This window comes from Pseudopodoces humilis, chromosome 3 (genome assembly GCF_049639895.1).
Source record: "Pseudopodoces humilis isolate 2021_Gansu_Grassland_sample_001 chromosome 3, ASM4963989v1, whole genome shotgun sequence".
Lineage (NCBI taxonomy): Eukaryota > Metazoa > Chordata > Aves > Passeriformes > Paridae > Pseudopodoces > Pseudopodoces humilis.
In genome coordinates this window covers 31,508,718-31,534,954 of record NC_142202.1, presented here as the reverse complement: position 1 = coordinate 31,534,954, position 26,237 = coordinate 31,508,718, and the positions used below count along the sequence as shown (strand labels likewise).

At 50.6% G+C, this 26,237-nt stretch overlaps 1 protein-coding gene across 5 annotated transcripts in view; it reads left to right on the top strand.

Moving 5' to 3' along the window:
• Positions 1 to 24,527, top strand: part of TMEM63B (transmembrane protein 63B) — a 48,631-nt gene extending 24,104 nt beyond the window's left edge. For 3 of the 5 annotated variants that reach the window (XM_088052739.1, XM_005530603.3, XM_088052736.1), the window contains 23 exons: positions 5,480 to 5,687; positions 6,589 to 6,668; positions 8,159 to 8,197; positions 11,728 to 11,818; positions 12,579 to 12,616; positions 13,365 to 13,507; positions 13,780 to 13,831; positions 14,116 to 14,224; positions 14,749 to 14,819; positions 15,639 to 15,719; positions 15,853 to 15,976; positions 16,071 to 16,204; positions 16,350 to 16,487; positions 16,758 to 16,911; positions 17,176 to 17,282; positions 18,046 to 18,132; positions 19,573 to 19,638; positions 19,779 to 19,941; positions 20,087 to 20,192; positions 20,328 to 20,495; positions 20,630 to 20,745; positions 20,964 to 21,044; positions 22,067 to 24,527. In XM_088052739.1, coding sequence (XP_087908865.1) covers positions 5,502 to 5,687; positions 6,589 to 6,668; positions 8,159 to 8,197; positions 11,728 to 11,818; positions 12,579 to 12,616; positions 13,365 to 13,507; positions 13,780 to 13,831; positions 14,116 to 14,224; positions 14,749 to 14,819; positions 15,639 to 15,719; positions 15,853 to 15,976; positions 16,071 to 16,204; positions 16,350 to 16,487; positions 16,758 to 16,911; positions 17,176 to 17,282; positions 18,046 to 18,132; positions 19,573 to 19,638; positions 19,779 to 19,941; positions 20,087 to 20,192; positions 20,328 to 20,495; positions 20,630 to 20,745; positions 20,964 to 21,044; positions 22,067 to 22,231 — 2,499 coding nt within the window. In that variant the 5' untranslated portion in view covers positions 5,480 to 5,501 and the 3' untranslated portion in view covers positions 22,232 to 24,527. Of the gene's footprint in view, positions 1 to 5,479; positions 5,688 to 6,588; positions 6,669 to 8,158; positions 8,198 to 11,727; positions 11,819 to 12,578; positions 12,617 to 13,364; positions 13,508 to 13,779; positions 13,832 to 14,115; positions 14,225 to 14,748; positions 14,820 to 15,638; positions 15,720 to 15,852; positions 15,977 to 16,070; positions 16,205 to 16,349; positions 16,488 to 16,757; positions 16,912 to 17,175; positions 17,283 to 18,045; positions 18,133 to 19,572; positions 19,639 to 19,778; positions 19,942 to 20,086; positions 20,193 to 20,327; positions 20,496 to 20,629; positions 20,746 to 20,963; positions 21,045 to 21,270; positions 22,039 to 22,066 lie in introns of those variants that run through there. The other 2 variants (XM_088052738.1, XM_088052737.1) reach the window with 2 other exon arrangements.
• Positions 24,528 to 26,237: the final 1,710 nt, after the last annotated feature.

Genomic DNA, 26,237 nt, shown 5'->3' with positions numbered 1-26,237 from the left:
CAGAGATTTAACAAGGTTTAGATTGCTTTATTTTTAGTCTGGAAATTTGGTATTCTAGCCCCAGACTTGCTGGTTTCCAGTTGCCTGTCTTTCCACCTCCAGCCTGCTGTGAGACTGTCGCATTTCCATAAATAAATGTATTTCTACTAGAGCACAATCTTGCTGTTCTAATTACCGGTGGAGTTAACATTTACTGGTGAGAAAGCAAATGAACGTAGCTTGTGTGCTTACATCATTCCGTCCGTGAGTTCAAGCATCCACTTTTTTGATTTATATTTTTCTGCGGGCTTTTCTTGGGTCACGTCCTTGTGTCTGGCTGGCATCAGTGGTGTGGCTGGAAGAACACAGACACTTGCCTGTGTCAATGCATCTGTTTGCCAGTTAGCTGGCTGTCCAACTCCTGAGTCACTCCTGCCTGAGTCCCAGTACAGTGCTTCCTCTTTCTTCTTTCCCCCTGGTGCCAGGGGTTTGGCAGAGGATGTGAGTGCTGAATATAAGGGGCAGAGACTTAAGGGTGAGCTGTGAGAATGGAAAATGCTCTGTTTGGGAAGACCTGCAGTGCTGTTTCTGTTGTCTGCCCTGGGCTACAGTGCTGCAGCAGAATTCAGTGCGGGACAGGCAGCCTCCTCAGCAGGCATCTCCCCTGCCTGTAAGAGTCCCTCAGACCTCTGCTGCATGTCACCCCCTGCCAGACTGTGCATGACTCCGTAAGCATCCTGATGCTTACGTTTTGCAGCCAGAGTCACAGCAGTGAAGGACCAAGGCATGAAATCTTGGCCTTCCCAGCCTCATTCTGCCTTCTTTCTCTTTGCAATGGATGGTTGGGAGCGTGGAGGCTTGCTTAGCTACTGTTTGGGTCCTCATTTGGGTGCCAACGAAGACAAGGAGGAAGAGAAGTCCTGCCCTGCCCTGCTGAGGCCACCAAGCTCTCAAGGACAGCAGTTCTCAGGGCTGTGTTTGCACAGGGCTTAACAGGCAGAAGCTGGGGCTGCAGCACCAGGTGAGATGTACTTTAGGGACTTCAGGTTGAAAGCTGTATGCCTCTGCTCCTGACACATGTTGGTGAAAACATGGGACACTATGGACATGCTGGTCCTGCTGCGGATGTAGGGGCTATGCTACAGGGCAGGAACAGGCTTCTCTCTTGCTGGGACAAACTTCCTCTCTTCCTCCTTCCTGTTGTTAATAGAGAAGGAGATAGAGTCCAATATTGCTGAATAAGAGTGGAAAATGCCTTTTGGCAAGTCTGTCTTTGCTGTTTTGAGGACATCAGCATTAATTATGCAGAGTTCAGGAGGGGAAGCCTCTGGGGCTTGCATGGAACCTAGTTTGATGTCCTGCTCTTACTGTGTCTTTGGCCCCACTATATTCTGTGGTCACAAGCCATGCTTGGATGGGAAAGGGCTTGGATACCTTGAGCTGGTTCCCACCAGTCCAGACTCACAGCAGCTTCCCACCAACTCCCTGCACCTTGTCTCTTGATGCTCAGGAGCTCATGCTGATGTTAGCATCTCAGCCCAGGCTGAGCCAAGCTTGCCCTGACCTACAGTCTTTAAGCAGAAGGAGGGATCAGGAAAGACACCTTTAACCATGTTCCAGTGCAGCACAGTTTGTGTGGTCAGAGATGCTCCTTCACCTGTGGTGGCAGCATAAGGAAACATGCAGGGTCCTTCCCTAGAGGGAGACACTGGGATCAAAACAGAAAGCTTTGGAAAATGATCTCTGCCTTTAGTGTGTATTTGAGCTGGGGAGAGCAGCTGTTGCTAGAAAAATCCCCTTATCCCTCCCACACTGCTGGAAAGGATTTCCTTTCATAATTGGGATCTTTGCTTCTGTGCTATAAGACTGCATGCTGCAAGCACCACCTTTCCTCCCTGCCCATGCTTTGACTGAAACACTCTACCTAACATCAGGTACAGGTGCCAGCCCTGCACCTTGCAGCACAAGACACATTGGAGCATTCCCTGCCTGGCTGAGGGTGGGGGCAGAGAGTCCTCTCGAGTGAGCATCTGAGACCAAGATGCAAACCAATTACAAAGGAAAGAGGTATTGTGAGGCCCGTGGGTTGCACTGTGCCTGGGAAAACTGACTGCCGGGGAAGACCAGCCAGTCTCCTGCTCAGCTGAAAGACTCCTGGGAAAGGCCTTTGGTGAAGGATACTAAGTACGCACTGTTAATGAAGACTGTGGAGTTGGTTGTCAAAGCATTTTTAATTGCCTAAATTGGTGTTGTAACCCTAGAAGAACCCTGGTAGGTCTGACCTAAAGTGATACAATGGCAGATCTCCTCAAGCCTGCTGCCAGTTGTTCTTGCAGCTGGGAGAGCTAGAGGGGCAGAAGTGCTCTGAACATCCTGTGAGGTTTTCCCAGCTTCCCACACACCTGAAGCACCTCTCCGTCCATGAGGGAGCCCCTTGTGCTTACCAGCTGGTTGGGAGGTTGCATAACTAAGGATGGTGTGGACTGCTTCTGTGCCTCCTGATTCAGCTTGTGAAAAGGCGGTGTAAGCCTTAGACATATGCCTCATCTTCTCCATTTCTGAGTGTTATGGCTGGGTTACTGAAGAGGCTAGGAAGGTTTATATCCAGTCCATCCTTTAGGCTTCAGGGGGAATATCTCTGGGACCTGTCTCTCTGAAATGTGTCTTAAATTACCTGTAGACTTGCAGAATTTGTCTTCAGCATGTAATAGTTTGTTTAAATAATGTTTAGATAGGCTTGTGGGCAATGTGAGCATATGAGCCTCATTTCTTTTGAGAAAGACATGTTGGAAAATGGGGCTATAAAACATGCAACAATGAGGTAAACAGTTTGGTGTCTGCAGAGGAAAATCACAGTTCCCTGATCTGTTGCAAGTCTTTCAATACTATTGTAAAATAACAGCATCTGGCCAACTTGTGTAACTTGCTTGGATGTTCAGAAAATGTCTGGAATTTCTCACAGAAAGCTGTTAAGAAAACTGTGTGTGCTGGAGGAGATGTAGAGTTCTGGCTCAAAAGTTGGCTGAGGTTCCACAAACAAAGTCAAGGAGTGAACTAGCAATTTTAATGTGACAAGAGTAGAAGGATGAGGTCCTTTGCTATTAATGGCCCAGAAAAGGTACCTAAAATCTGCCAATACCCTGGAGTCATTCGGCTTTGTCAAGAGGAAGTGGCTCCAAAGTGACACCATTTGTAGTGAGGTGGTGGGGGAAGATGAGAAGCATGCAGCCAGGTGTATTGGAAGGAGTGATTTGCTCTGGGACATGGCTGGCTTCTAATCTACCATGGCTACTCAGGACAGTGGAATTGCAGGCTGATGACAGAGATGCTTTTCCTCAATGTGCAAAGATGCCGTCAGAGAAGTAAATAATGCTTAGCCACGTGAGAAGTAGTGTGAGGAGAGATGCTGAGAATATCAGGGTGCTGTTCTGGCAGTCAAGGTCATTTCCCTACCCAGGATGTTGTATGTGGTTCTGGTTACTTTTCCATAGGGTCAGAAGGGAGAATGTGTTAGGGATGTGTGGGTGAGTGGTTAGCGCTAGAAGACATCTTGTGTCCTGGGAAGGAGAGAGCACTTAGTCATGAACTTAGTAGGTCTAGAAAAAGCAAATGCTTTTCTTATTTGCTTTTTTTTCATCCTTTTTTCTCCTTTTTTCAAGGAGAACTTAAGGCTGTGGTGTTACAGTAGGATTGTAGTCTTTACTCAAAATCTGGAACTCATTGCTAAAAGTTTACAAGGTTCCCAAAAAGGGGATTGAGAGGTATTTCTTTTTTCATTCAGTTCATCTAGATTGCATTTACAGAGGGGTGTAACCATTCATACTCCAAAGTATGTGGTACTCCTTTGAGTCTCATCCCATCATTTTTTCCCATCACTTCCCTAGAGCTTCTGAGTCTCTAGTTAATTCAGCCAGAGTGAGTTATCCTGTCTTCCCGATTTATTCCCAACTGTGATCTCATGTCTTGTCTTGTTTTTCTGCTGCTTTTCTGCTCCTTTTTTCTGCTGTAGGCAGCCCTGCTCCACTTCTGTACCTGTGAATTATGTCTTAACATGCTGCTTTGTGGCCTTTCCAATTCGGCTGACCCCCTCTAAATGCCTGTACCTAGATGGGCTTTTGCTTCTTGGGCTGCCCTTTGTCATCAGTGCTTCAGCTGGTTTGTAGCTGTGCACCCATACAAGCTGAGCTGGGAGGGATCACTTTGATGTGGAGCTCTCTAGGTCACCGCAGCGAATTGTTTTATGGTCATTATCCAGCTAGTGTTGTGCTGTGATGCTGATAAATCTCTGCAGCCAGGGAGGAGATGGCCAATATTATACCCGTGAGCTGGAGGTATGAGCCCTGCATTCCCTCTGCTAATGTCACCAAATAATTCAGAGCTTGAAGGGCAGTGGTGGTGGCAGTTTACTCATTCTTTGGGCAAGCAATGGCTCTTTTGCCCAGCCCGTAGGGATGGCATTTCTGGGGAAAAAAAAAAAGCCAGGTATTGCCCAGAAGTGATACTGTGCTATCCAGCTGTTCTGTGTGGTTCATGGTAGTAGTAAGAGGAATGGTTTAGGGATCAAAAGCCTGTATAGATTTTCACTTTCCTTCTGCAACTGATGGGATTTTCTCAGCCCTGTTCTGAAAAGTGGTTGTGTTTCTGGTGTCAGCATGTCTTAATCTGAGTTACTAAGTTCGCATTTATCCATTGCTACTATAATCAGCTCTGTGTTTCTTATGGATCTGCTCTGCACAGGAGGAGGACCTCCCCATGGCCAAGCAGTGATGCTGAGCTGCATGCCCCTGTGGGTCTTGTAACAGTTTGGGGAAGGCACTGAAATAAAAAAAAGAAATATTTGACCAGCTAAATAGTAGAGCCAAAGCCTCCTTTCTACCCTGTGTGCTTGCATTTAAATGGCCTCCAAGTCAGAGGAAGGAGAGAAAACAAGCAGGAGGTATGACCAGCCCCTTGCGGGTGCCCTGGGAGGTGGAGGCTGAGGCCTGCAGTCAAGAGAGGGTGATGATTCAGCCTAATAAAGCTAATGGCTTTATGCAACCAGGCAAAGGAAATTGTGGGATCATGATGCAGCAGCTGTCCTATAGCAGTTTGTTTCTATCATCCAGAAGTGACTTCATGCCCCATCTACCCCACCCTTTCACTTTTTCCTGTACCTAAATGCTGTCCCTGCTGAGGAGGGGGAGCAGGGCCACTTGAGTGTTCTCAGGAAAAGTCGTCTGTGAGACAGCTGCACCTAAATGGTGTGAGAGTAGACAAAAACAAGGAAAGGAGTTCTGGGACTCCATGGTGGGACTATAGCTACTGAAGCATGTGGGTTCTTCTGGCACTACCAAACTCAGCAGGCTTCTCAGATGAACTTGACCCTGGACACTAGTCCCAGGAAAATACTGTAGCACAGAAAAGCTTGATCTGGCAGGCAAGGTTGGCCCCCAACTCCAACAGGGCTACATTGTCATCAAACTGGCATGTGTCTAACCAGCTCTTTCTCTCCTTTATCCAGGGAAGACGATGAAGCTGTAGAGATGCTGCCTTACGTCATTGCCACCCTGGGCTCAGTAGGGGCCCCTTGCAAAACTCCCACATGCAACAACAACAACAGCACTACCAAGGACTACTGCTACAGTGCACGCATCCGCAGCACTGTGCTGCAGGGGCTGCCCTTTGGTGGGGTGCCCACTGTCCTAGCCCTTGACTTTATGTGCTTTCTCGTAAGTCTACCTACTGTTGCTTTGACACCTTCTCCTGTAATTAACCATGAAACAAGGACAGTGATCAGATGATTAGGGTTGAGGGCCTCAAATGCCATCCCTGACTTTGCTGCTGGCTGGCATTCTGGCCCTGATCATGTCTCCTAGACACTGTGATCTTAGCCACTACTGACTTAGCTCCAATACCACCACAATGAGCCCCGTGGAAGGGTGTTGCAGCCATAAGGATGGAGGTGATGTTGGGTCAGTCCTGCATCCCAAAACTCCACTTTATATTGCCAGGTCCCTGCAGCTTTGTCTACCTCTTTAGAAGCTGTGGGACCACAAATGATACAGCCATAATTCTGACTTCTAGGAACCTCAAGGCCTTTTGATCCTGTGGGGCTACCTTAGCTTTGTGTGTTGCATCCTGGACCTCTGCCTCCCACAGCTATCCAGATAGTCTGATTTAACAGTCCTGGGGAACTTGTGCTCTCCTGTGGTCTCAGTGTGCTCTTAATTGAGGACTCTGACCCCTCCTACCCTCCTTGTTCCTGTGGCCCTGCATGTAGAGTGTCACCCTGGAAACTGAAGCCTTCTGATAATGTTTTTGTAGTTCTAGTTACTTTCCCATGAAAGTTCTACAAACATAAGTTGTTTATCACATTCCTTCTAAGAAACATCTTCTGATGGATGTTTCTCATGACCAGTGTGCTTGGGAAGATGGTAACTTAATTTTCCAGTCCCTGGTCATTGTCAACAATCTGTAAATACTGGAGTCAGAGAAAAAAGGCACTGTTTTTTCTGTTCTGACACTGAGAGGTGTTCGTGTGAATCATTTCGTGTCCTCTAGTGACAGTAGTGGACAAGGACGAAGTTGGACAATGCCCTTTCTCACAGCATCTCTTTTGGTCTCTTTCAGGCACTGTTGTTTGTCTTTTCAATTTTACGTAAAGTTGCTTGGGACTATGGACGCCTGGCCCTGGTGACTGATGCTGACAGGTAAGCACGGGAGAGTGGCAAGGGAATAAGATATGATTAGTGCCTTTTTTTACTGTGAGGCAGAAGGGATAAATCCCATTTTGTGTGCCTGAGCAGCTGGAGAGGAGAGGCAGATGTGCTGGTTGCATCCCCTGAGCTCCAGGAATAGGAAGAAATCCCTGCTTACTGGCTTTTTTGTTACAGCATCCTTTCTCAACACACTGAGTGGTCCCCACAGGCTCCATATCGCTTATGGTCCCTTCAGTGACAGAGATTGCAGGGGCCCTTACAGAGGACCAGCAGATGGAGGGAGGAGAGGACTAAGAGGTCACAGGAAGGGTGAGAGCTGCCACAGTAAAGGCTTTGTTAAGCATCTGAAGGTGTCTTTGTGACTGCTGGATGCAGTTCTTGTTAAGAGCACTTGGCAGTAGTATGCTGCTTTTGCAGGTGTGGTACTGCTTAGTTCACATCTCAAGTGCTGATAAATTGGTCTGGGTGTAGATCCTTCCTGCCCAATGCAGTGTCTGTCAGCAAAAGCCAAGGCCCATTGGGGATGGCAGCTCCACAGCAGAGGGAGCATTCCCTGCACAACAGTGGGAATAGTTGGTTTTATCCAGCATCAAACCAGGAATTCTCCTGGTTTAAATAAATGGTCCTGGATAAGGTTAGATAAGCAGTCACTGTGGCTCCTCTGCCCATCCTTCCCTGGTGTGGCTGGGGAAATCAGCTGTACAGAGGTAGTGGAAGGGAAACAAGGAGAAAGGGATAATCACAGGAGATGCCAATGGGGAGAAGGCAGCAGAGTTAAGCAGTCAGGGTTCAGGTGCTTGCAGGAAGCCACTGGGGCTGCACAGCTCTGGCCTCCAGTGGGGAGAGAGGGCTGGATTTTCTCTGAGGCAATGCTTGAGCACCTTGGGTGCGAGGGAGTGCAAGCAGTGGCTGTAGGCAGAAAGGCAGAGGGGTACCAGCTGTTTGGAGAGGGAGAGCTGGTAAACATAGGGAGAGGGACATGGTAACTGTGGATCAAGCTGTGGATCAACAGGACTGAGGACACAGGGAGGAGTCCATGCTGCTTGGCTTATCCATGGGGTAGGATGAGATTTTCAGGAGGGAGGTGCATGTGTGTTTGTTGCCTGGGTGGGGAAGAGATGTATGGGAGGGGAGCTCAGATGGCAGCCAGGCAGTTCCTACAGTCTCTCCTACTTGACCCCGTCACTCAGGAGCTCCCTGCAATGTCCATGGTATGAAGCCAAGTCACCTTCCCAGTGAAGCCAGCTTCCCTTCAGCTGGCAGCAAAGCATTCTGCTCCTGGACCAGTGGGTATTCCAGATTGCTGTGAATTGAGGCATTGCTGAGCTCTGGAAGGAAGGTCTTCTCCAGCCTGACCATTGGCAGGTTTCTCTTCTTCAGGATGATGGGGAGCCATGTTGTATGCATAGTTCCCTGCAAAAGAGAATTCAGCACCTACTCCCGTGGTTGTAACCTTTCCCTTTCTGTTTCTGTGCCCCCAGGCGCCGACGCTGGGAGACGGAAAGAGAGGAGCGGGAATAGTATGTTGTTTTTTCAGGGTGTCATGTCTTCTCTCTTTCTTGCTCACAACCTCTCTCTACTTTTTTCTTGCAGCTGTCTTGCTTCTGAACTAATCTAAATGGGAGCTTGGGCATGAATTTGTGCCTCTCCGTGGATTTGTGCTCTTCTTTCCCTCCCCTTTGTGTCATCCACTACCACAGCTGAATGCACCCTGGTTTTCCCCAGTAGCCCTTAAATGCTCCTTGAGATCAGCAGTGCCAGGGAGCTCTCAGTCCTGACCAAAGCAGAGGGTGCTGTATCACATGCCCCGCTCTATCTGCTTGTGTCCAGCTATCCTGTCTTAGGATGGAAGTAAACAAACCTGCTTGCCTGAGCCCACAGTACACTCAGGTCACCCAGGTGCAGGGGAGGTGACTTTGCCTGGTCCTTCTTGTGCCAGGTTGCCACAAGAGCTGTTCCCTCACCATCTGCAAGGGTAGGCAGATGGACAAAGAGGATCTGACAAGAGTACTGTCTTTCCTTTTTACCCCATGAGGCTGCTGGGACCAGGGTAACCTTTGGTCCTTGTCCCTTACCACCTAAACCCACACCCAGAAAGGCAGCGCCCTTGATTTTCTCTATTCCCCTGTGGAAGAAGCCTTTTGCCTCAGTGCGGCTGAAAGCATCCTTTGTCACCTTGGCCTGGTGATGCCCATCAAGTCCTGCTATGGACTGTCCTCCCTGTTTTTACCTCTTTCTTGCTGCTTTTATGCCTGAGGAAAGACCATCACCTGTGCCTTGCTGACTGGTTGGGTGGTATGTGCTGCAGAGGGGATAATCAGCTGGCAGTGCACAGCCTGCCGTGGTCACTCCAGCTACACTGATTTGTGTCTGAGGCCGGGGCAGCAAACTGCAGCCTCCTTTTCCCACTTGCAAAGCAGGGGCCTGATATTGCCTTAAAGGGGGTACAAGAATGTGCCTGTTTTTGCAGCTGATCCTTGCCCTCAGGAGCAGAGCAGTTGAAGTTGTTAAAACAGAACTGGTGGTTGCTGTGGTACATGGCACAGAGGGGACCTCTCACTCATGCTTGACTGCTTCACTAGTGGTTGGCCCTGCTTCAGGTGTGTCTGGCAACTTTTCACCGCTAACATCTTGTGGGAGGAGTAAGGCAGAGGTAGTAGAGCCATCATGCTCTGTGGGTTTTTTAGGGGGCCACATCATTTATCTTCACAAGTGCTTGTCTCTCTCCATGGGGCCACTTCTTCCTGCTCCTGTTTTTGAGTTTGTTGGAGCCATCTGCTCCATCTTCTTCCTGCTCCTGTTTTTGAGTTTGTTGGAGCCATCTGCTCCATACACACCACACATACCACCCCTAAACCTACTGCATGAGCTGGAACAGTGTTAGCAGCCAGAAGCCTCCATAACCCGCAGAACTCAGTGAGGGAGTCTTATTCTGTCTCTGCTCCTTCAAGGCTAATGGTACATTCACATCCCAGCTGTTCTTTGCTGGGGAGTGCAGTGACAGGTGGTGGGTTAGGAACATGTATGTCACCTGGTGCTCCCAGCCTCTGAATGTATCAACATTGTTCTTTGCCGGTTAGGGCATTCTCCTCTGATGTGTTCCCTTTCCCTGAGAAGCAAAGGCCCTTGTCCTGTGACTTGTCAGAGCTTGCAGTAGCCATCAACAGTTGCAACTGGCAACTCAGTCTGCACTGGGAGGTCATAGCAGCCCACTTGCACTTCTGCATGTGAGGGAAGTGATCACAAAGTCCTGTGGGGCTTGCCACCTATGCAACCACCTACAGCTTCACACTACAGCAAGCCCTTGCCGCAGCATGTCTGGCCTGCCGTCTTGCCTGTGATTCCTTTGGCCTAAGGCTAGCTGTGCCTCTGACCCTGTCCTTCTCCTTCCCTGGCAGGGCCTGCACCAGACCTGCATCCTGCAGGGTCCCACCTTAATCTTGTGATTTAGGGCAACCTTGCTTTCACCCACTTGAACTTGTCAGTGCTTTGCTTTAAAAAATCTCCATCCAGGTGCAGGTGCTGTTGGAGCTCCCTAATCAGCTGTCCATCTTTGGCAAGGTTTTGCACCCTCTGTCTTCTAAACACTTAAGGTCATCCTGATTATTGTCACTGCATCCCCCCACAGAAACATGAGTTTTCTTGGTTATCCAAAAGCTCATGGTGTCACTTTGCTGGGCTTTCCTCAGGGCAGAAATTTCTCTTCAGCAGAAATTCACCCTCACTCCCTGTGCCCAGCTGCAAGGTCTCTGTAATTATTAAGAGCTGAAGATCTGAGAGTTGGGTCGAAGTTGTCTCTGTCCCTTCAGCAGAGCAGAGTGTTGGGCTGCCCAGTGGCAAGGCTGCATGCCACTGTCTAATCTGCACTGCCGTAGTCCCCTGACCTTCAGCTAATCTCCTTTCCCCTGTCTGTTACTTCCAGCTAGGAACTGGGGATTCAGCAAGTGCTACTCTGCTCTGAGAGAGGCCATGTGTCTCATCCACTTTACTTCAGAATGTCCATGAGGATCTCTGCTTATCTTCCTTCCCATAATGTCATCCACCTCCTCTTTAGCACTTGTCTCTCAGCAGCTGTTTCTGTGTTCTTTCCCATCTTACCCTCCTTGAGCCTGTACTGACTACAGGGAGACCATATTTCCATTTCTTCTTTTCCTTTGTTTCTAGCCTTCATATCAGTCATATCTCTTCTTTCACCTCTGAAATCCCAGCCTGCTGTTGTCATCTTGCAAGTGCTATTTAATTTAGGTCTCTGGACCATTTTCTTACCTCCTTTTCCAGCTGCCCTCTGCCTCTGTTTGTAGTGGGGGCTATTGTCAGCCTTGGATGCTTCTGCTGTAGGTTCTTCATCTAGGTCCCTGCCTCTGGCTGGAGTAAAGTGGTTTCATGATATTCACCCCATTTGCTTTCCTGTCCTTTACCATGGAGACATTTACTTCCAGCTCTCTGCCCTGTTCCTGCTCAAGGGATTTCCAGGGTGGAGGCTCAGCTGAGTCTGAGATGCAGGTTACACTGACCCTGGCTCCAGTCAGCTGCATTCTTCCTCCAGCACTGAAGAACTAAGGGTGGGAAGGACTGGTGTACAGGATGCAGCCCACCAGACTCCTTCCTTCCTCTTCCTGGAGATGAGCAAAGTCCTGCAGGACAGGAAGCTGTTGCCAGTGCCTCTCCAGCTATTCCAGAGCAGCTGTGGAAGCCTCCAGTTCTCTCTTCCTTTCTGCTGTCTAAACCCTGTGCTAAACAGACCTCACCTCTCCTCTGTGGCAGCTTCTGCCAACCTCTCCTTGCAGTGACTGCCACATAGTATGGGTGCCTTCCAGAAGGTGCCTAATAAGTAGCATCCATGGGCTAAGCTCATGGGCTTTGCCAGGCTCAGCATGCCATCTGAGGAGGGTTCTCTCTTTACTGCTACCTCTGATCTTACCTTTCTCCATCTCACCGGGTGCAAACTGACCTGAATTAACCTCTAGTCTCCTGGGTGCACTTGGCTCCTGGCCAGGCTGCCTCTTCACATCTTCTAACTTTCTCCCTCACATTCCACTTGTCATTTTAGCATAGCCTCCGCCCTGCATTCTGACAACCATGACCGCTATGAGCGCCTCACCTCTGTATCCAGCTCTGTGGACTTCGACCAGAGGGACAACGTGAGTAGCCACAAGAGTCAAATGCTTTGCCTTTGAGGGGCCAGGAACCCACAGCTTGGCTGAACCAAGGGCTCTTCAGAAGAAACACTTTTGCCCGTTCCTGGGCTTTAAGTCCCACATCTTGCAGTGTGTGAGTGCTGTGTAGAGCTTAAGGAACTGCAGCTCTCAAACATGTGCTTAAATAAATAGGCTTCACTATGGCTTAACAGATGCCTGTCCAGCCTATAATCTCAGCACTACAAACAATACTTACTTGCCAGCTCTTCCTCACACAGTGGTCTACCTCTACTGTTTTTTCCCCTTGGTGAAGGGGAGGATAATGGGTGTGATGGATGGGGGGGTGAAGCTCCCCCAGGTGTCCTTTGAGGAGCGCTGCCTTGGCCCAGCCTACCTTCTCAGTCCCTGCAGAGCTTCTCTTGTCCATCATGATGGCTAAAGTACCTGTATGCTGTATTTTCTGGGTCTGCCTAGGCTTTGGAGAGCTTCCATATTAGCCAGGAGCCTGGGTTGCCTGGAAGGTTGAGCTGCCAGTTGATAGGGGACAGCCCACAGCAAAGTCCAACCTGTGTTGTGCTCCACTGTCACCTCCTTCACCTTGGCCCATCTGTGGCTCTGCACATCTGGGTGCTTGTTGTCTTTCCGCCCGCCCAAGCCAAGTATGTGCAAGGACACCAGCCTGGTCCCTGGAACCTTTGAAGGAGGGAGCTGGGATAAAGGAACACAGAGTGTTGTGAAACTGTCCTGTTTTCTTTTTGCACAGGGTTTCTGCTCCTGGCTGACAGCCATCTTCAGGATAAAGTGAGTGCTACAGAACCTGTATGGGGGACCCACATGGGGAAGGAGGGGCAGTACAGGGTTGTTGGGACACCCACTGCAGTACAGCTTCATGAAGTCACTGTCCTTGCTGCAACCCCCTCTCTGAAAAGCATAAGTTTGTCCTCTAGAGAGGACAAGAAAAGACAGTACTACATGAGGAGCCCTAAAGACAAAATAACGTCACACAGTGAGTCTGTGACAGAGGAGAGAACCCAGGCCCATGGCTGCCCCTCCATCATTCCCATCTCAGAAACACTGTCCATTGCTCTGCAAAGGTACCTCCCTGGCACTCTTGCTAGGGGCACTGCTGCCTCAGGAATGGCTATGAGAAGGATGCAGGGAGACACCCTCAGCCTGATGATCCACAGGAGTAGTCTCCCAAGCACTTCTACTCAGAGTGCTGCAGGGGATAATACCAGCATCTGTATCTTAGCAGGGAAGGCAAGGCCCACCTGAAGGGTATAAGGTGTGTCCAGTTGCCTTCTCTGGGGGACAGAGAGCAGGGCCATGGGAAGCAGGTCTGGGTAATCATTGCACAGGCAGGTTTTTGCCCAGGCTACTTCAAGGCTGAGTGCTGGGCTCCCAAGCCCAGAGTCTGGCTACAGCTCTGTAGGGCAGAACAAGGGGTGCTGTGTCTTCTCAGATCAGGAGGGCAGCTGCAACCCTGCACTTTTCCCCAACACTTCAGGAAATGTAGAAAATTGCCTGACAGCCTTTTTCTTCCTGGCAGGGATGATGAGATCCGGGATAAATGCGGGGTTGATGCAGTGCACTACCTGTCCTTCCAGAGGCATATCATTGGGCTGCTCGTGGTCGTGGGTGTGCTGTCTGTGGGCATCGTGTTACCTGTCAACTTCTCAGGGGACCTGCTAGGTGAGAACAAGGAGCCTTTGGCTGGGCTGGGGCATCTGCATTTCAACACCATGTTCCAGACCACTGGTTAGCAGTAGAGGGCAGAACAGGACTAACACAGACAAACCCTAACTCTTGTCTCACTTTGAGTGTAGTGCATTCACAGGGTCATCCTGTGTAACTTGGGGTTTTAGGTGTTTTGCGGGTGATAATTCTTGCTGCAGCTCACTCTAGTGGTGCTCTGTCCCATTCAGTATGACTGAACATGCTTTTGTCTGCCTCTTTCTCCCTAGAAAACAATGCCTACAGCTTTGGGAGGACAACTATCGCTAACCTGAAGTCTGGGTATGTGTGGGGAGGGGTGGGATGGATAATTGAAGCCCCCAAGGCGTATTTTGTAAATGTTCACTTGATGCAGAGCCTCATCTTCTTGAAGGCTGTATATCTGCCCTTTCTTTGAGGCTGCTGTCCCTGATCTAATTTCCAGGCTGAGCTCCTGGAATTTGGTTGTAGGGCATCTGTGTGCTATGCTGAATGCACTCATGGCCCCAGTGCCTTCAGGACCTGACCAGCCTTACACAGACTTGTAGTGACCTTTGCATTGACCTTTGTGGTCTCCCTTGTGACAGGAATAACCTGCTGTGGCTGCACACCACGTTTGCTTTCCTGTACCTGCTGCTGACAGTGTACAGCATGCGCCGGCATACTTCAAAGATGCGCTACAAAGAGGATGACTTGGTGAGCAGGGTCTGGCCACTGTCCCAGGCACATTTTCCTATGCCCTGTGGTCAAGTCAGGTAGCATTGGAGACAATGCTGAGCCCCTCAGTTTCCACAGCAGTTTAGAGCTGCCATGTCTTGGCTGTTTTTATTCAGCCTGGCCAAAGGCAGATCATCTCCAGAGCAGCAGCTGTGACTGCCCATGGGGAAGCAGGAGAGGCCTGCACTGGATAAACACATGGAAGGACCCCATTCTTCCTTAGGGGTTGTTCCAGCTACCTTTGCCTTCTTCATTTCTGAAGGGTAGCCCTGTTTCTGTTCAGGCACCTGCAGTGTAAGTCCCTAGCCTGTCAATCTGCAGCGCACCCCAGTGCAGGATGACAACAATTAGCAGAAGCACAGGAGAGGGGGAGCCCTGGTAGCTAGAATTGATGGGGTCACCTTTTTTCATCACTGGCACAGGTCTTGGTAGGGGGCTTGCTGCAATCTGGTCTTTTACACCATCCACACCTACCTGTCCTCTCCTTTCTCTCTTCTTCCCAGGTTAAGCGAACTCTATTCATCAATGGGATCTCGAAATATGCCGAGCCAGAGAAGATCAAGAAGCATTTTGAGTAAGTCTCACTGTGTCCCTGAAGACTTCCCTGTAACAGGGGCGTTTTTATTAGGGTAGTACTAGTGTTACCTGGAATGGCAATAATACATTGAGAACAGAGAGCTAGGCAAAATTGGTGAATACTTTTATTTTGTGCCTCTCACTCTTATTTTTCTGCTTTTTATCTAAATTTGAAGTATCCTTTGTTTTGTGCCTTTGGATATGCCCAGCTATCTCTTGCAGAGCCATAGGAGGTCAGTGTGGTAAGCAGTGCCCCTGCTTATGTGCCCATGGACAAGGCATGTCTTGAACTGTAGTTAAGATCACAGATGAGATACAGGCAGGAGGTGATCAAGCAGTGACTGTGGGATGTTGTGCTGCTGCCCTGATCACAGTTCTTGTAGAAAGTATATCTCTTTAACGAGAAAATGAAATTCCTCTTCTCTCAGAACCTCACTGTCAGGAGAACCATGTCTAGAAGCACCATGGGTGAAAAGAAATGGTTTTGTACCCTTTGGTACAAAGAGGTACCCTTTGTGCCTCTTTCTGACCACAAGTCTGTGAAGGCAGAGAGGGGAGTGTGGGGTTAGAGAGGCTCCTGGCTGCTATAGGGCAAAAGTTCTTGTGCCAACACCTAAAGGATGTAGCATTTTCCCTGTATTTTGTGTCTGCTGCAAGGGACAGAGCCTGTAGGTTCCCCTGCAAATTCTTGGTATGCATCACTGTACTCAGCCCAGGAGACTCTTCTCAGGGCCAGGGAGAAGTCCTGAACACTTGTAGTTTGCTTGAGGGGTACCTTTGGTGCCAGTTGTGGTGAACTGATGCTTCTCATCCACAGGGAGGCCTATGCCAATTGCACTGTTCTGGAGGCCCGTCCCTGCTATGATGTTGCCCGACTGATGTTCCTCGATGCAGAGAGGTAACCTCTATTTTGGGAGAAAAGACAGAGTGGGCTGATGTTGCTGATACCCCCTCAAGTCTGGTGCCAAAGAGCTTTTATGAGTCACCCTCTTTCTTTCCTTTCTTCCTTCTTTTCCACTCTCATGTTTCAGGAAGAAAGCTGAGCGTGGGCGAATCTACTTTACCAACCTGCAGAGCAAGGACAACACCCCATCCATGATCAACCCCAAGCCCTGTGGCCACCTGTGCTGCTGTGTCATCAGGGGCTGTGAGGAGGTAAGGGAGAGCTGGAGGTGTTGGGCAGCAGTTGGGTGTCTCATGGCTTGGGTCCCCAGATCATCTCTCCTCTGACTTCTGTCCTTCTGCTCAGGTGGAGGCTATTGAGTATTATACCAAGCTGGAGGAGAAGCTCAAAGATGACTACAAGCGGGAGAAGGAGAAGGTTAATGAAAAGCCTCTGGGGATGGCCTTTGTCACCTTCCACAATGAGACCATCACAGCCATGTGAGTGCAGATGGTCCTGACATCCCAAAAAAGATGACTTGTCCCAGCCTTTGCCTTAAATCAGAAGAACAGCAGCACTAAGGCATCCCCTTGGCTTGTGCCTGCTAGCCTTTTGTGTCAGCATGTCCCTCTTTCTCTTGTCCAGAATTCTCAAAGATTTCAACGCTTGTAAGTGCCAGGGCTGTGCATGCCATGGGGAGCCCAGAGCGTCCTCCTGCAGTGAGTCCCTCCATGTCTCCAACTGGACTGTCAGTTATGCTCCTGACCCACAGAACATCTACTGGTGAGCAGCTCTGTAGGGTTCAGTGGCCCTGCCAGTGGGAAGGGAGTGCACCCTCCCTTTCTCTGTCTCCATCTGCTCCTCCAGTAACTGAGTTGTTCTTGCTGAAGTCCAGCCTGGCTGAGCTAGAGGTCTGATCTGACTGGGAGGGGGAAAGCCTTGGGCTGACACCCCAAGTGCTGCTCACCAGGCTGGGCTGTAGTATGCATGCAAAGCCCACACCTGGTATTCCACCCTGTGCAGCCATCCTGATGCCCTCTTTCTCCCTCCCAGGGAACACCTCTCCATCCGGGGCTTTGTATGGTGGATCCGCTGCTTTGTGATTAATGTGGTCCTCTTCATCCTTCTCTTCTTTCTCACCACTCCTGCTATCATCATCACCACTATGGACAAGTTCAATGTCACCAAGCCTGTGGAGTACCTCAATGTAAGGATTTTGGAGATGGATGCAGGGTGGGTAACACAGGAACCACCCCAAGGCACAACATCCCCTGCAAGGCTAGGGATAGGGAGAGAGATTGTTCTTCAGGTCCTGTCATGAGGCCTGACCATGAGGGAGGTGCTAAGCCTGGACAGGATGCAGTGGCAGTCGCAGTGCTGGGGCCTTGGCATCAGCAAAGGCAACTGTACCTGTGGCTGGCACAAGAGCTGGTGCACCATGTAATGTGATTTCTTCTCTGCCTTGTTTCAGAACCCAATCATCACTCAGTTCTTCCCCACCCTGCTGCTGTGGTGCTTCTCTGCTCTTCTGCCCACCATTGTATACTACTCTGCCTTTTTTGAAGCACACTGGACCAGGTAAGGACAGCCAGCACCTGTTCTTACCTTCTCAGTGAGCTGATTGGCCACCAGACACTTCTCACTGACATAAAGCTACAGGCTGGATCTTGAACTTCTGTCTTCCGCTCCAAGCATTATGTTATGTTGCACATCTTGGGCACCTGAAGACTGCTGTGGACAGTTGTTCTGCGAGTCTTTAGCTGCTGTTGTGCAGCATGGTTGTCTGAGTAGAACTTGACAGGTCTACAATAAGAAGAAAGCTGGGAGGAGTTGGGACTGGTCACCATGAGAAATGCTAGTAGTGAGGGAAGTCTTGGCTCAGGTGAGCAGGCAGGGGTATGGTGTGCCTGTACCATATGTAAGATAGAGCAGTTCCAAGGGAAAATTGTTTTAGCTGCTCTGGCTCCTGGCCACAAGGAAAGCACTTCAAGTGCAGAGCACTAGAAGCATGCTGCTTGTGAGGCACATTCCCCACAGGACAGAAAATGTAAACTTTGTTTTCTGGTCTGTGTTGCAGAGACTGGTGGGGGAGGGTGTCATCAGCTCTCAGGATTGCAGGTCAGGGAAGATGATTGCAGAGCCTGTGAGACAAGAGGAAAAGAACGGAGACTCGATAATGGATTTCAAATACGCTGGAGGGAAAGAGGATGTATTCATGTACTAGGAACAGACAGGGTGGGATTTAGATTAGACATTGCGAAGTTCGTAGTGATGGAAAGCCATTGGGAGCACAGCTTGCATGGCTGGTGGGGTGAAAGGTTAACAGCCTCTCTGTCCTCAGGTCTGGAGAGAATAGGACAACCATGCACAAGTGTTACACCTTCCTAATCTTCATGGTCTTGCTGCTGCCATCACTGGGCCTGAGCAGGTAGGGGTTGTGGAAAGGAAAGGCAAATAGAGATGTGGAGCACAGGGAGGGTTGAATTGCACCCGTTATTGTTTTTTTTACAGCATTCTTTCCTCACTGCATTGTTGCCCGGGCCACCATCCCCCTGGGAGACCGGTGTTTAATTTTAGTTGAGGGGGAACAGGCCAGACCATACATGACTGGATCTCTAGGACTTTATTGATTCAATCTGCAAACACATTGACATGTGCCATGGTATTAGAAATAATGCAGCAAAGGTTGGCTAGATGGTAGATGAGTATATGTGAAAAGTCTGCTTGATATGAAGGAGGCATTCTCCAGCTCTGTGCTCAGTGTGCAGTCCAAATTTTGCACAAAACCAGTGTATTCCTGCTTTAAGCCAGAACTTGAATAGGTTGCGCTGCTTGGCTGGGTGGGATAGTGTGGGTACAGAAATGCTCATCTGTTTGGGTGTATGCCTCAAATCTTCCTGCAGAGTTTATAGAATTCCCCTGTGGGAAACATTGATGCATCCATCACCTGCCAGCCATTGGTGTGGGCTCTAGCACTGAACAGGGGCCAAGTAGGGGAACAGTGTGATGAGGAAAAAACTGAGGAGTGGGTGGGGGATAAGGAACTCTAATTGTGCTAGTTCATTCTTTACACATTGTGGGGTCAGGGATCTTTAAGATCTCTTCCAACCCAAACCATTCTGTGATATTATTGTCTACACCCCACCTAAATTCTGTATTTGAGATACAATCCAGCCCCTCAGTGGTGATGTCAGGCAGCTCCTGAGAATAGATAAACCCTCTGATAGTGGCAGAAGAATAGTCCTTCATCCCACTGGGTGACTACATGCTCGCAACACAGATTTAAAAAGCCTTGTTGTGTGTAAAATTTCATCTTGGGCAGGTAAATGTTCTCAGAAGATTTGTGTTTTGACCACAAAACAGACCGCACTTCCTTCTGAGGAGCTGATCCCCCTGCTGTTGCCTGTTGAACTCTGTATTCCACCAGTGCCAGAGGATTGGATGGTTTTATATAAAAAAATCAAAATTGAGGAAAATGGGATTTGTTTCTTCTAAGGGATTTTTTATATCTCTTGTTGGACGGTACCTTGTACCTAACCAGTTTCTTCTGCAGAATCAGTCATCTGTTCCTTACATGGATGTTGTGTCCAAACAGAGGAGAGAGGAAAAATATTGATAGGATCAGGGTAAAGGGATAAGAACACACATGAAAGGGAAGCTTTACGTCCCTTTTTGAGTATTGCATTGTTTTGTTCTGTTTTTTTCCTATATCCAGTTTACATACTTGCTAGTGACACACTCCAGCAGGGAACAAAACGATCTATGGTCAGAGCTTTGGATCCTTCTAGAGCAGCTACAACATATGTGCATTTCTGTCTGCTGCTGCTTCTGATGGTTCATCTTTTCTTCTTGCCTTCTTCCCCCACAGCTTGGATGTATTTTTCCGCTGGTTGTTTGACAAAAAGTTCCTTGCTGAAGCTGCTGTGCGATTTGAGTAAGTGGAGTTGAGCAAAAAGGCATTGTTTTACGATGGGAGGTGGTTCTTGTCAGCATCCAAAGGTTGTGGGGGCTCCCAGCTACTGCCCTGCAAGGAGGGAGCACCTTGTGCAGCCTGCTCTTGCTGCATCTCCCCAGGTGTGTGTTCCTGCCAGACAATGGGGCTTTCTTTGTCAACTATGTTATCGCCTCTGCCTTCATCGGGAATGCCATGGACCTGCTGCGCATCCCTGGTTTGCTCATGTACATGATACGCCTCTGCCTGGCCCGCTCAGCGGCCGAGCGGAGGAACGTCAAACGAGTATGTAGCGGGGCTGAGGGAGGGGAGTGGTGTGATGGGACCCCGATGGGGCTTGCCCAGTGCTGTGTATAGAGCTGGGTATGTTGCACATACCCACTCAGCTCTCAGGGTCTTTCTGCTGATGGGTCTCCATTCCCTCCTGCAGCACCAGGCCTATGAGTTCCAGTTTGGGGCTGCTTACGCTTGGATGATGTGTGTCTTCACTGTAGTCATGACATACAGCATCACCTGCCCCATCATTGTCCCTTTTGGTAAGCAATACCCCTCTGCCTCCCTGTGCCAGAGGTGGAGGGGAGGCAAGAAGGCTGATGTGGGGGAGGTACTCCCTATCAGTCTAGCAAAGAGGCTGATGCCCCACTCATCTGGCTTTCTTCCCCTTCTCCCAGGGCTCATGTACATGCTGCTTAAGCACCTGGTGGACCGATACAACCTGTATTATGCTTATTTGCCTGCCAAGCTGGACAAGAAGATCCATTCAGGGGCTGTGAATCAGGTAGTGGCAGCCCCCATCCTCTGCCTCTTCTGGCTTCTCTTCTTCTCCACAGTGCGCACAGGTGAGCACTGCACTCGGACCCTTAACCTCCTGCTGAGCCACTTCCCTGCTCAGGCTCTGATCCTGGCAGCCTCTGGCCACAGAGCACAGTCACAGTCCTTTTGACACTGCCACTTTGGTTTTCCTTCGCCCCAGGGTTCCTGGCACCCACTTCCATGTTCACCTTTGTGGTCCTTGTGATCACCATTGTGATCTGCCTGTGTCACGTCTGCTTTGGGCATTTCAAATACCTCAGTGCTCACAACTACAAGGTGAGGCAGAATGGGTTGGGTGCGGGACCCTTCTCCTTGGTAGCACAGCTCAACCACAAAACAGCAGGGGCTCTAGGGGGGGTCCCAGCCTGCTCTTCAGCATAGCCTGTCAGCCCTGACTTCATGGAGGGGATAGTCCTGAGGCTGTCTCTACTGCTTCTGAGGTGGGACAACAAGTACATTGCCCTGGCACTCTCAATTTCTCCTTTTCTCTCCAGATTGACCACACAGAAGTGGATGCCATGGACAACAGGCAGAACGGGAGACCTGCTACCAATCTGCCTGCTCCCAAATCAGCTGTGAGTCACTATCCCCACCTCTGTGCCCTGGCACACTCCTTACCTGAGTCTGGAAAGGGGGAGGTAACTCCCTGAGTACCTCACTCCTCACTTCTCATTTTTCTGAGTCAGCACATGGATCCTCCCAGTGAGGGTGGGAGGCAAATGTTGGGCACTGCGTCCCTCACCTGCTCTGGGTGATGAAGTGTAACCCCCACACACACACCTCTTTCCCACTGCTCCTCAGATGCTGTGCATTTACTTTCCATCTCTCTTTCGGCTGGGACAGTGAATCCAGCCGGGTCAGTCTCCCTTCTCATTCTACATCTTTGCACGCTTGCACGTCAGCAGAGGCTGTCACCCACCAGGCTTGTCCTAGTGCCAACACAAAGGTGTCCCCGTGGACGTTGCCTTGAAGGCCGTGGAAGTGCTTTGGGGACTCTTCTCTCCCCTGTCCAACATTCTGAGACCCCCAGAGTCAGTTCTCGGAACTTTACCTTGGCTCAACTGGCTCACTCCAACTGCTTCCTTCCACAAGGTTTTTGTATTGGGAATCTATGCAGGGCTGCAGGGATGGGGTAAAGCAGAGCCTCCTGTTTCCACAAGAGAGCAGGGCTGGGGTGTGCACATGTAATCCAGGCTCCTTCGTAGTCTCCAGACACCTAAGTGCAGCAACACTTTGCCAAAAGGAGAATCCCTATAAGAGGCAGGCAGTGCTTCAAGGACACATCTACTAGCAAAAAAGGGAATGCAGTCTTCCAGTTCACAGGGGCTCCAGAGAGCCTGAGAAGCCACATTCTTTCCCACCCCAGGTGCCCTGTCCTAGAATGCTGGGGTTTGAAACACATCTAGTGTTTCAGGGCCAAGCCCCACTCTTACACCTTTCCTGGTATATTCCATGGAGTCTGGTTGCTTCCTTTCCCTCCCAGCATATCCCCACGCTCAGCCTCATGCATGGTGCTTAGTGTGTTGTGCTCTGCTTCCTGGAGAAGTTTCCTAGACTCACGTGTGTTTCTACTCTCTCCCATGCCTGGCCCTGACAGAAGTACATCGCCCAAGTGCTGCAGGACTCCTCACCAGAGGGCGAAGCAACAGAGTCAGAGGAGCAGGGATCACAGGATGAGGAGCTCATCAATGCAGATGGCATGAATGACACAGATTTCCAGTCGTGTGAGGACAGCCTGATAGAGAATGAGATCCACCAGTAGGGACCTCAAAGGGTGGGAGGGGAAGGAGGCCCAGGAGCAGGGCAGGCTGTGTGCACAGAGACCTGGGAAGAGGTACCTGAGGGTGCTGGCTACTGCCCTCACCCTCCCGCCCCCAGGGCCGCTGCCTTCAGTGAGGGCAGGGGCCCTGCTGCAAGCTCTCCATCTCCCTGCCCCTCCATTCCTGCGCCAGCCTGGCTGCTCGTCAGGCATGCTCTTTACTAGCTACCTTCTTCAACACATCCCTGGACCCCAGACTCCCAGAGGCTGGGGAGGAGGGGGACCATAAGCCCCTGCGGTGCTTCCCTGGACCTGCAGGGAGGAGGAAAGCTGAGTGCTTTTTGGGAAGGGGCAGAAGGGGAACATTTGGGGTCTTCTGAGCAGGCAACTGTATCCCCTGTCTTGCTGGTGGGAAACACTAATAATTTATTAGATTTACAAGAAGGTGATAAATTAAAAACTTCAGTCAGTCCATTGGAAACCCCACCCAGGGAGGGGTTGGCTTTTGTTGCACCTTCTGTTCCTGTGTGTGCCCTTTCTCAACTGCTTCCAGCATCCAGTTGGTGTGGCATCCCAGGAGCCAGTCCAGGCGCAGGGGTGGTGATAGGCTTCCCCCTCACCACAGGGATAGTGACAGTGACAGCCTGGCTTCGCGATCAAGGGTGGCATCATGCTGGGGAAGGGGCACTGGGTTGGCATGAGCTAGACAGGCCCTCGCAGGGTGAGGGGTGCTGAGGGCATTTCTCATGAGCAGGAGGAGGCGCAGGCAGCCTCTCCGCCAGGGGCACAGGCAGGGGTCATTTAAAGTGGCATTTTACTTTGCACATTTTACTCCACTTTCAAACAAATCAACCTGACCCTCATGTGGTACTGCAGGCCCCCTTCTGCTGCCCTGTGTCTTCACAGCAGGGTCAGGCTTGGGGGGGGGGGGGGGAGGGCTGTATGGGGGTCTCCTGGGTGCCAGGGAGATGGAAGAAAGGGTCTTAGGCTACAGGTCCTCAACACCCTGCAAGATCAGCACTGCCTGGTTGCAATGAGGCCCCATGGACTTCCTTCCCCGAGCTGTTGCAGGGTCTTCCCCAGCTGAGGTGGTCAGAGAGAGAGGAAGCCCTTGGGAGAGCAGCCCCTAGGAGCTGTCTCCAACCAAGACCACCATCTTCAGGAGCACAAACACCTCATGGGGCTATGCTGCTTTTCTTCACCTGCCCTGACTGATGTAGGCTCCCCTGCCACCACCCAGCCTGAGAGGGGGGTTGTTCCTCCCCTACCTCTTGCCCCCCTCCCTGTTGATAGCTGTGTCCCAGTGGCAGGCAGGGAACAGGATGGGTGGGAGAGGTGGACTGGAGCCCCTGGCACATGGAAGAAGGACTGACCCTGTTTAAAGACACTTTTTGAGGAGGTTTCTGGTCAGTATCAGTTGCCCTCAATTGCTTCCCCCCTCCCCTTTTGTAAAATATAAAGGAAAATAATAAATCCCTCTGCTATTTAGCTATATTTATTTCCCTCAAACCCTGCCACCATCCTGTTTGGTGCTCATTGCGGGCACGATCACCCTCCCTTTGCCTGTCATCTGTGGGCACTGCACCAGCTCCCTGGGGCTGTGCCCTCCAGGGCCTGAGAGGCCAGGTGAAAGGGGAATCACCCGTGCTGGCCCTGGAGCTCCAAGCACTTTAATCAACCGGAAGTGAAGTGTCAGCCCTGCCCACCTCAGCTGCCAGGAATGGTGGTTACATGTCTTTTCTCCCCTGTGCCTCCCACTAGAGGAACGGAGTCAGACCCACAGAGAGCAGATGGGGGGCTGCTTCAGAGAGGACATAGCTGCCTTTCCTGTACAAGACCTCTGTAGGAATCCCAGGCCTGTAGAAAAGGTGGATGGAACAGAAGAGATGTGGGTCTTCAGTGCATGGGGAGGGCAGGCCACACCAGCTTCTAGGGGTTGGCTGGGGCTGGAGAAATGGGTCTGAAGGGGCATGGGGAGAGTCGCCCATCCCCTCCAGGTAGTGGCTAGGAATGAAATGAGCATGTGGGCTGAGAGTTCCCAGTCCACTTGCAGGCTGGGACAGGAGCGATGGTGATCCTGTTTCCCTATTCTTGCACCTACCTACTGCCCTTGCTTCTGGTCCAGCAGGTGGGCTGGGATGCTGTGGTCTCTGTAGGTATGGCCATGCTCTGGGGCTGCCGCTGCAGCTGTCAGGGCCCTGCCCACAGAGAGCTGTGTGTTCTGAGTGGCACTGTCTGTGTAGAGATGTGTATAATACCCTGTATATATTTGTGTACAAAAGAAAAAAGGAAAAAAGGAGCTATTGTTTGTGCAGTCTTTTTTTTGTGGAGTGGGTTGGGGGCTGGGACCTGGGAGGAGAGTACCCCAGCTGCTGCAGGGCTGCAGGAGCATCCATGGTACAAAAGGAGGAGTGGGGAGTAGTGTGAACACAAGCCCTGCCCTGCTGCCAGGAACTCAGCCATGGCTCACAGGCTCTCTCTCACAGTATGAATGTTCCCTCTGACTTACAGAGGCATTAGAGACTTTGCTGCTAAAAGTAAGTAGATAGGCTGCTGTGTGCACTGAGGTTTGAGAATGATGTGGTAGGGGAGTTTCAGTGGTAGCCTCATGCTACACGTCAGCACACCTCTGCTGTTGTAATAGCAAGTTACATAGCCACTCCTGCCATATCCATTCAAACTCTGGACACCTGGTTTGGGTGGATAGCTAAAGCCTTTGGGAAAGTGTGAGAGGTGCTCAACTCCTGTAGCACAGAGGAGCACTTTCTTGAAACATGCTGCACGTATGTCAGCCATCCCCCTGAGTGCTGGGGCAGACAGCAAGCAGCCAGGCCCAGGATGCTCCCTGCTGCTCTCTGTGCAGGCTGGATCTGGCATGCTTCCCAGGAGCCTGCTGCTATGGAGGCTGTAAGGAGCTATGCTCCTTATATTGTGCACAGTGACTGTTGCTCGTTGCTTGTAGGAGGGAGCAATGGAAAGGCAAGGCCTGGTCTGTGTTGCTGAGAGACGAACAAGTGATCCCAACTCCATCCCTGCCTCATTGTGATCAGGCCTCATGGCTTCCTACGCCAGCAGTGTGGCACCAGCAGGGGCCAAAAGACCCTGCTGCCCACAGCCCAAAGGACAAGGGAAAAGACAATGCCAGAGAACAAAGAACTGAAGACAGAAGGAACCATGCCTGCTGTCAAGTCCCAGCAGCCATCACTGCGAAGGAAAGCTTGAGGGAAGGAAACAAGGAAATTGCACAGGGATTTTGCAGGTGTTTTAGAGTTCTTAGTTTATTTCCAAGCATAGGAAGGACATGTCACGTGCCTTTGTGACAGGACTTTTGAGGTGCTGTCTCCAGGAGAGGGATCTGTGAAAGCAGCTTTGGGGGCCACTGAAGGGTAATAAGGCAGGAGCAGAACAGGACAACAGGGTCGCAAGGATGGGCACAAACCCAAAAGAGGAACAAGCCCTGATACTACAGGCCTCTTGCTCTTTGAAATGACAGTGCTGCCTGCAACGCCATGCAGAGCTAAATAATATCTCCAGCTGGGACCCCCTTAGGCTTCCAACCTGTGGCAAGCCTGGCTAGGAAAAAGATGGAGCAGCCCTTGCAACAACCCAGAGCAGGGTCCCAAGGCCTCCTCTGTACCAGGATGGGCAGAACAAGCTGAATGTAACGGAGTCCCCTGTGTAGGGATAGGGCAGCTCTAGTGGGTTCCAGCCAGGACCAGACTGCTCCCTTGTGTGTGCAGCAGCAGGACCACGCTACAGCTGGTTTAAAATATTTTGGTTGCCCTTCCCTCAGGTAAGGGACATAGCTCCTGGCCCCATATGCAACCTGCTCCCTGCTTAGGAAGGATTTACCCCCTGGGGGAAGTTGGGGTGCGGTAGAAAGCAGGTGCCCTGTGAGGCCTGGGCTCTTGCAGGCTCGATGCCAGCTGCTGCAGTGAGTGTATGGGCACAGCCTCCCCAGCTGCAAACAGGCACCAGAGAAGGAGAGGTAGCTCCAGGGTTGGTGACA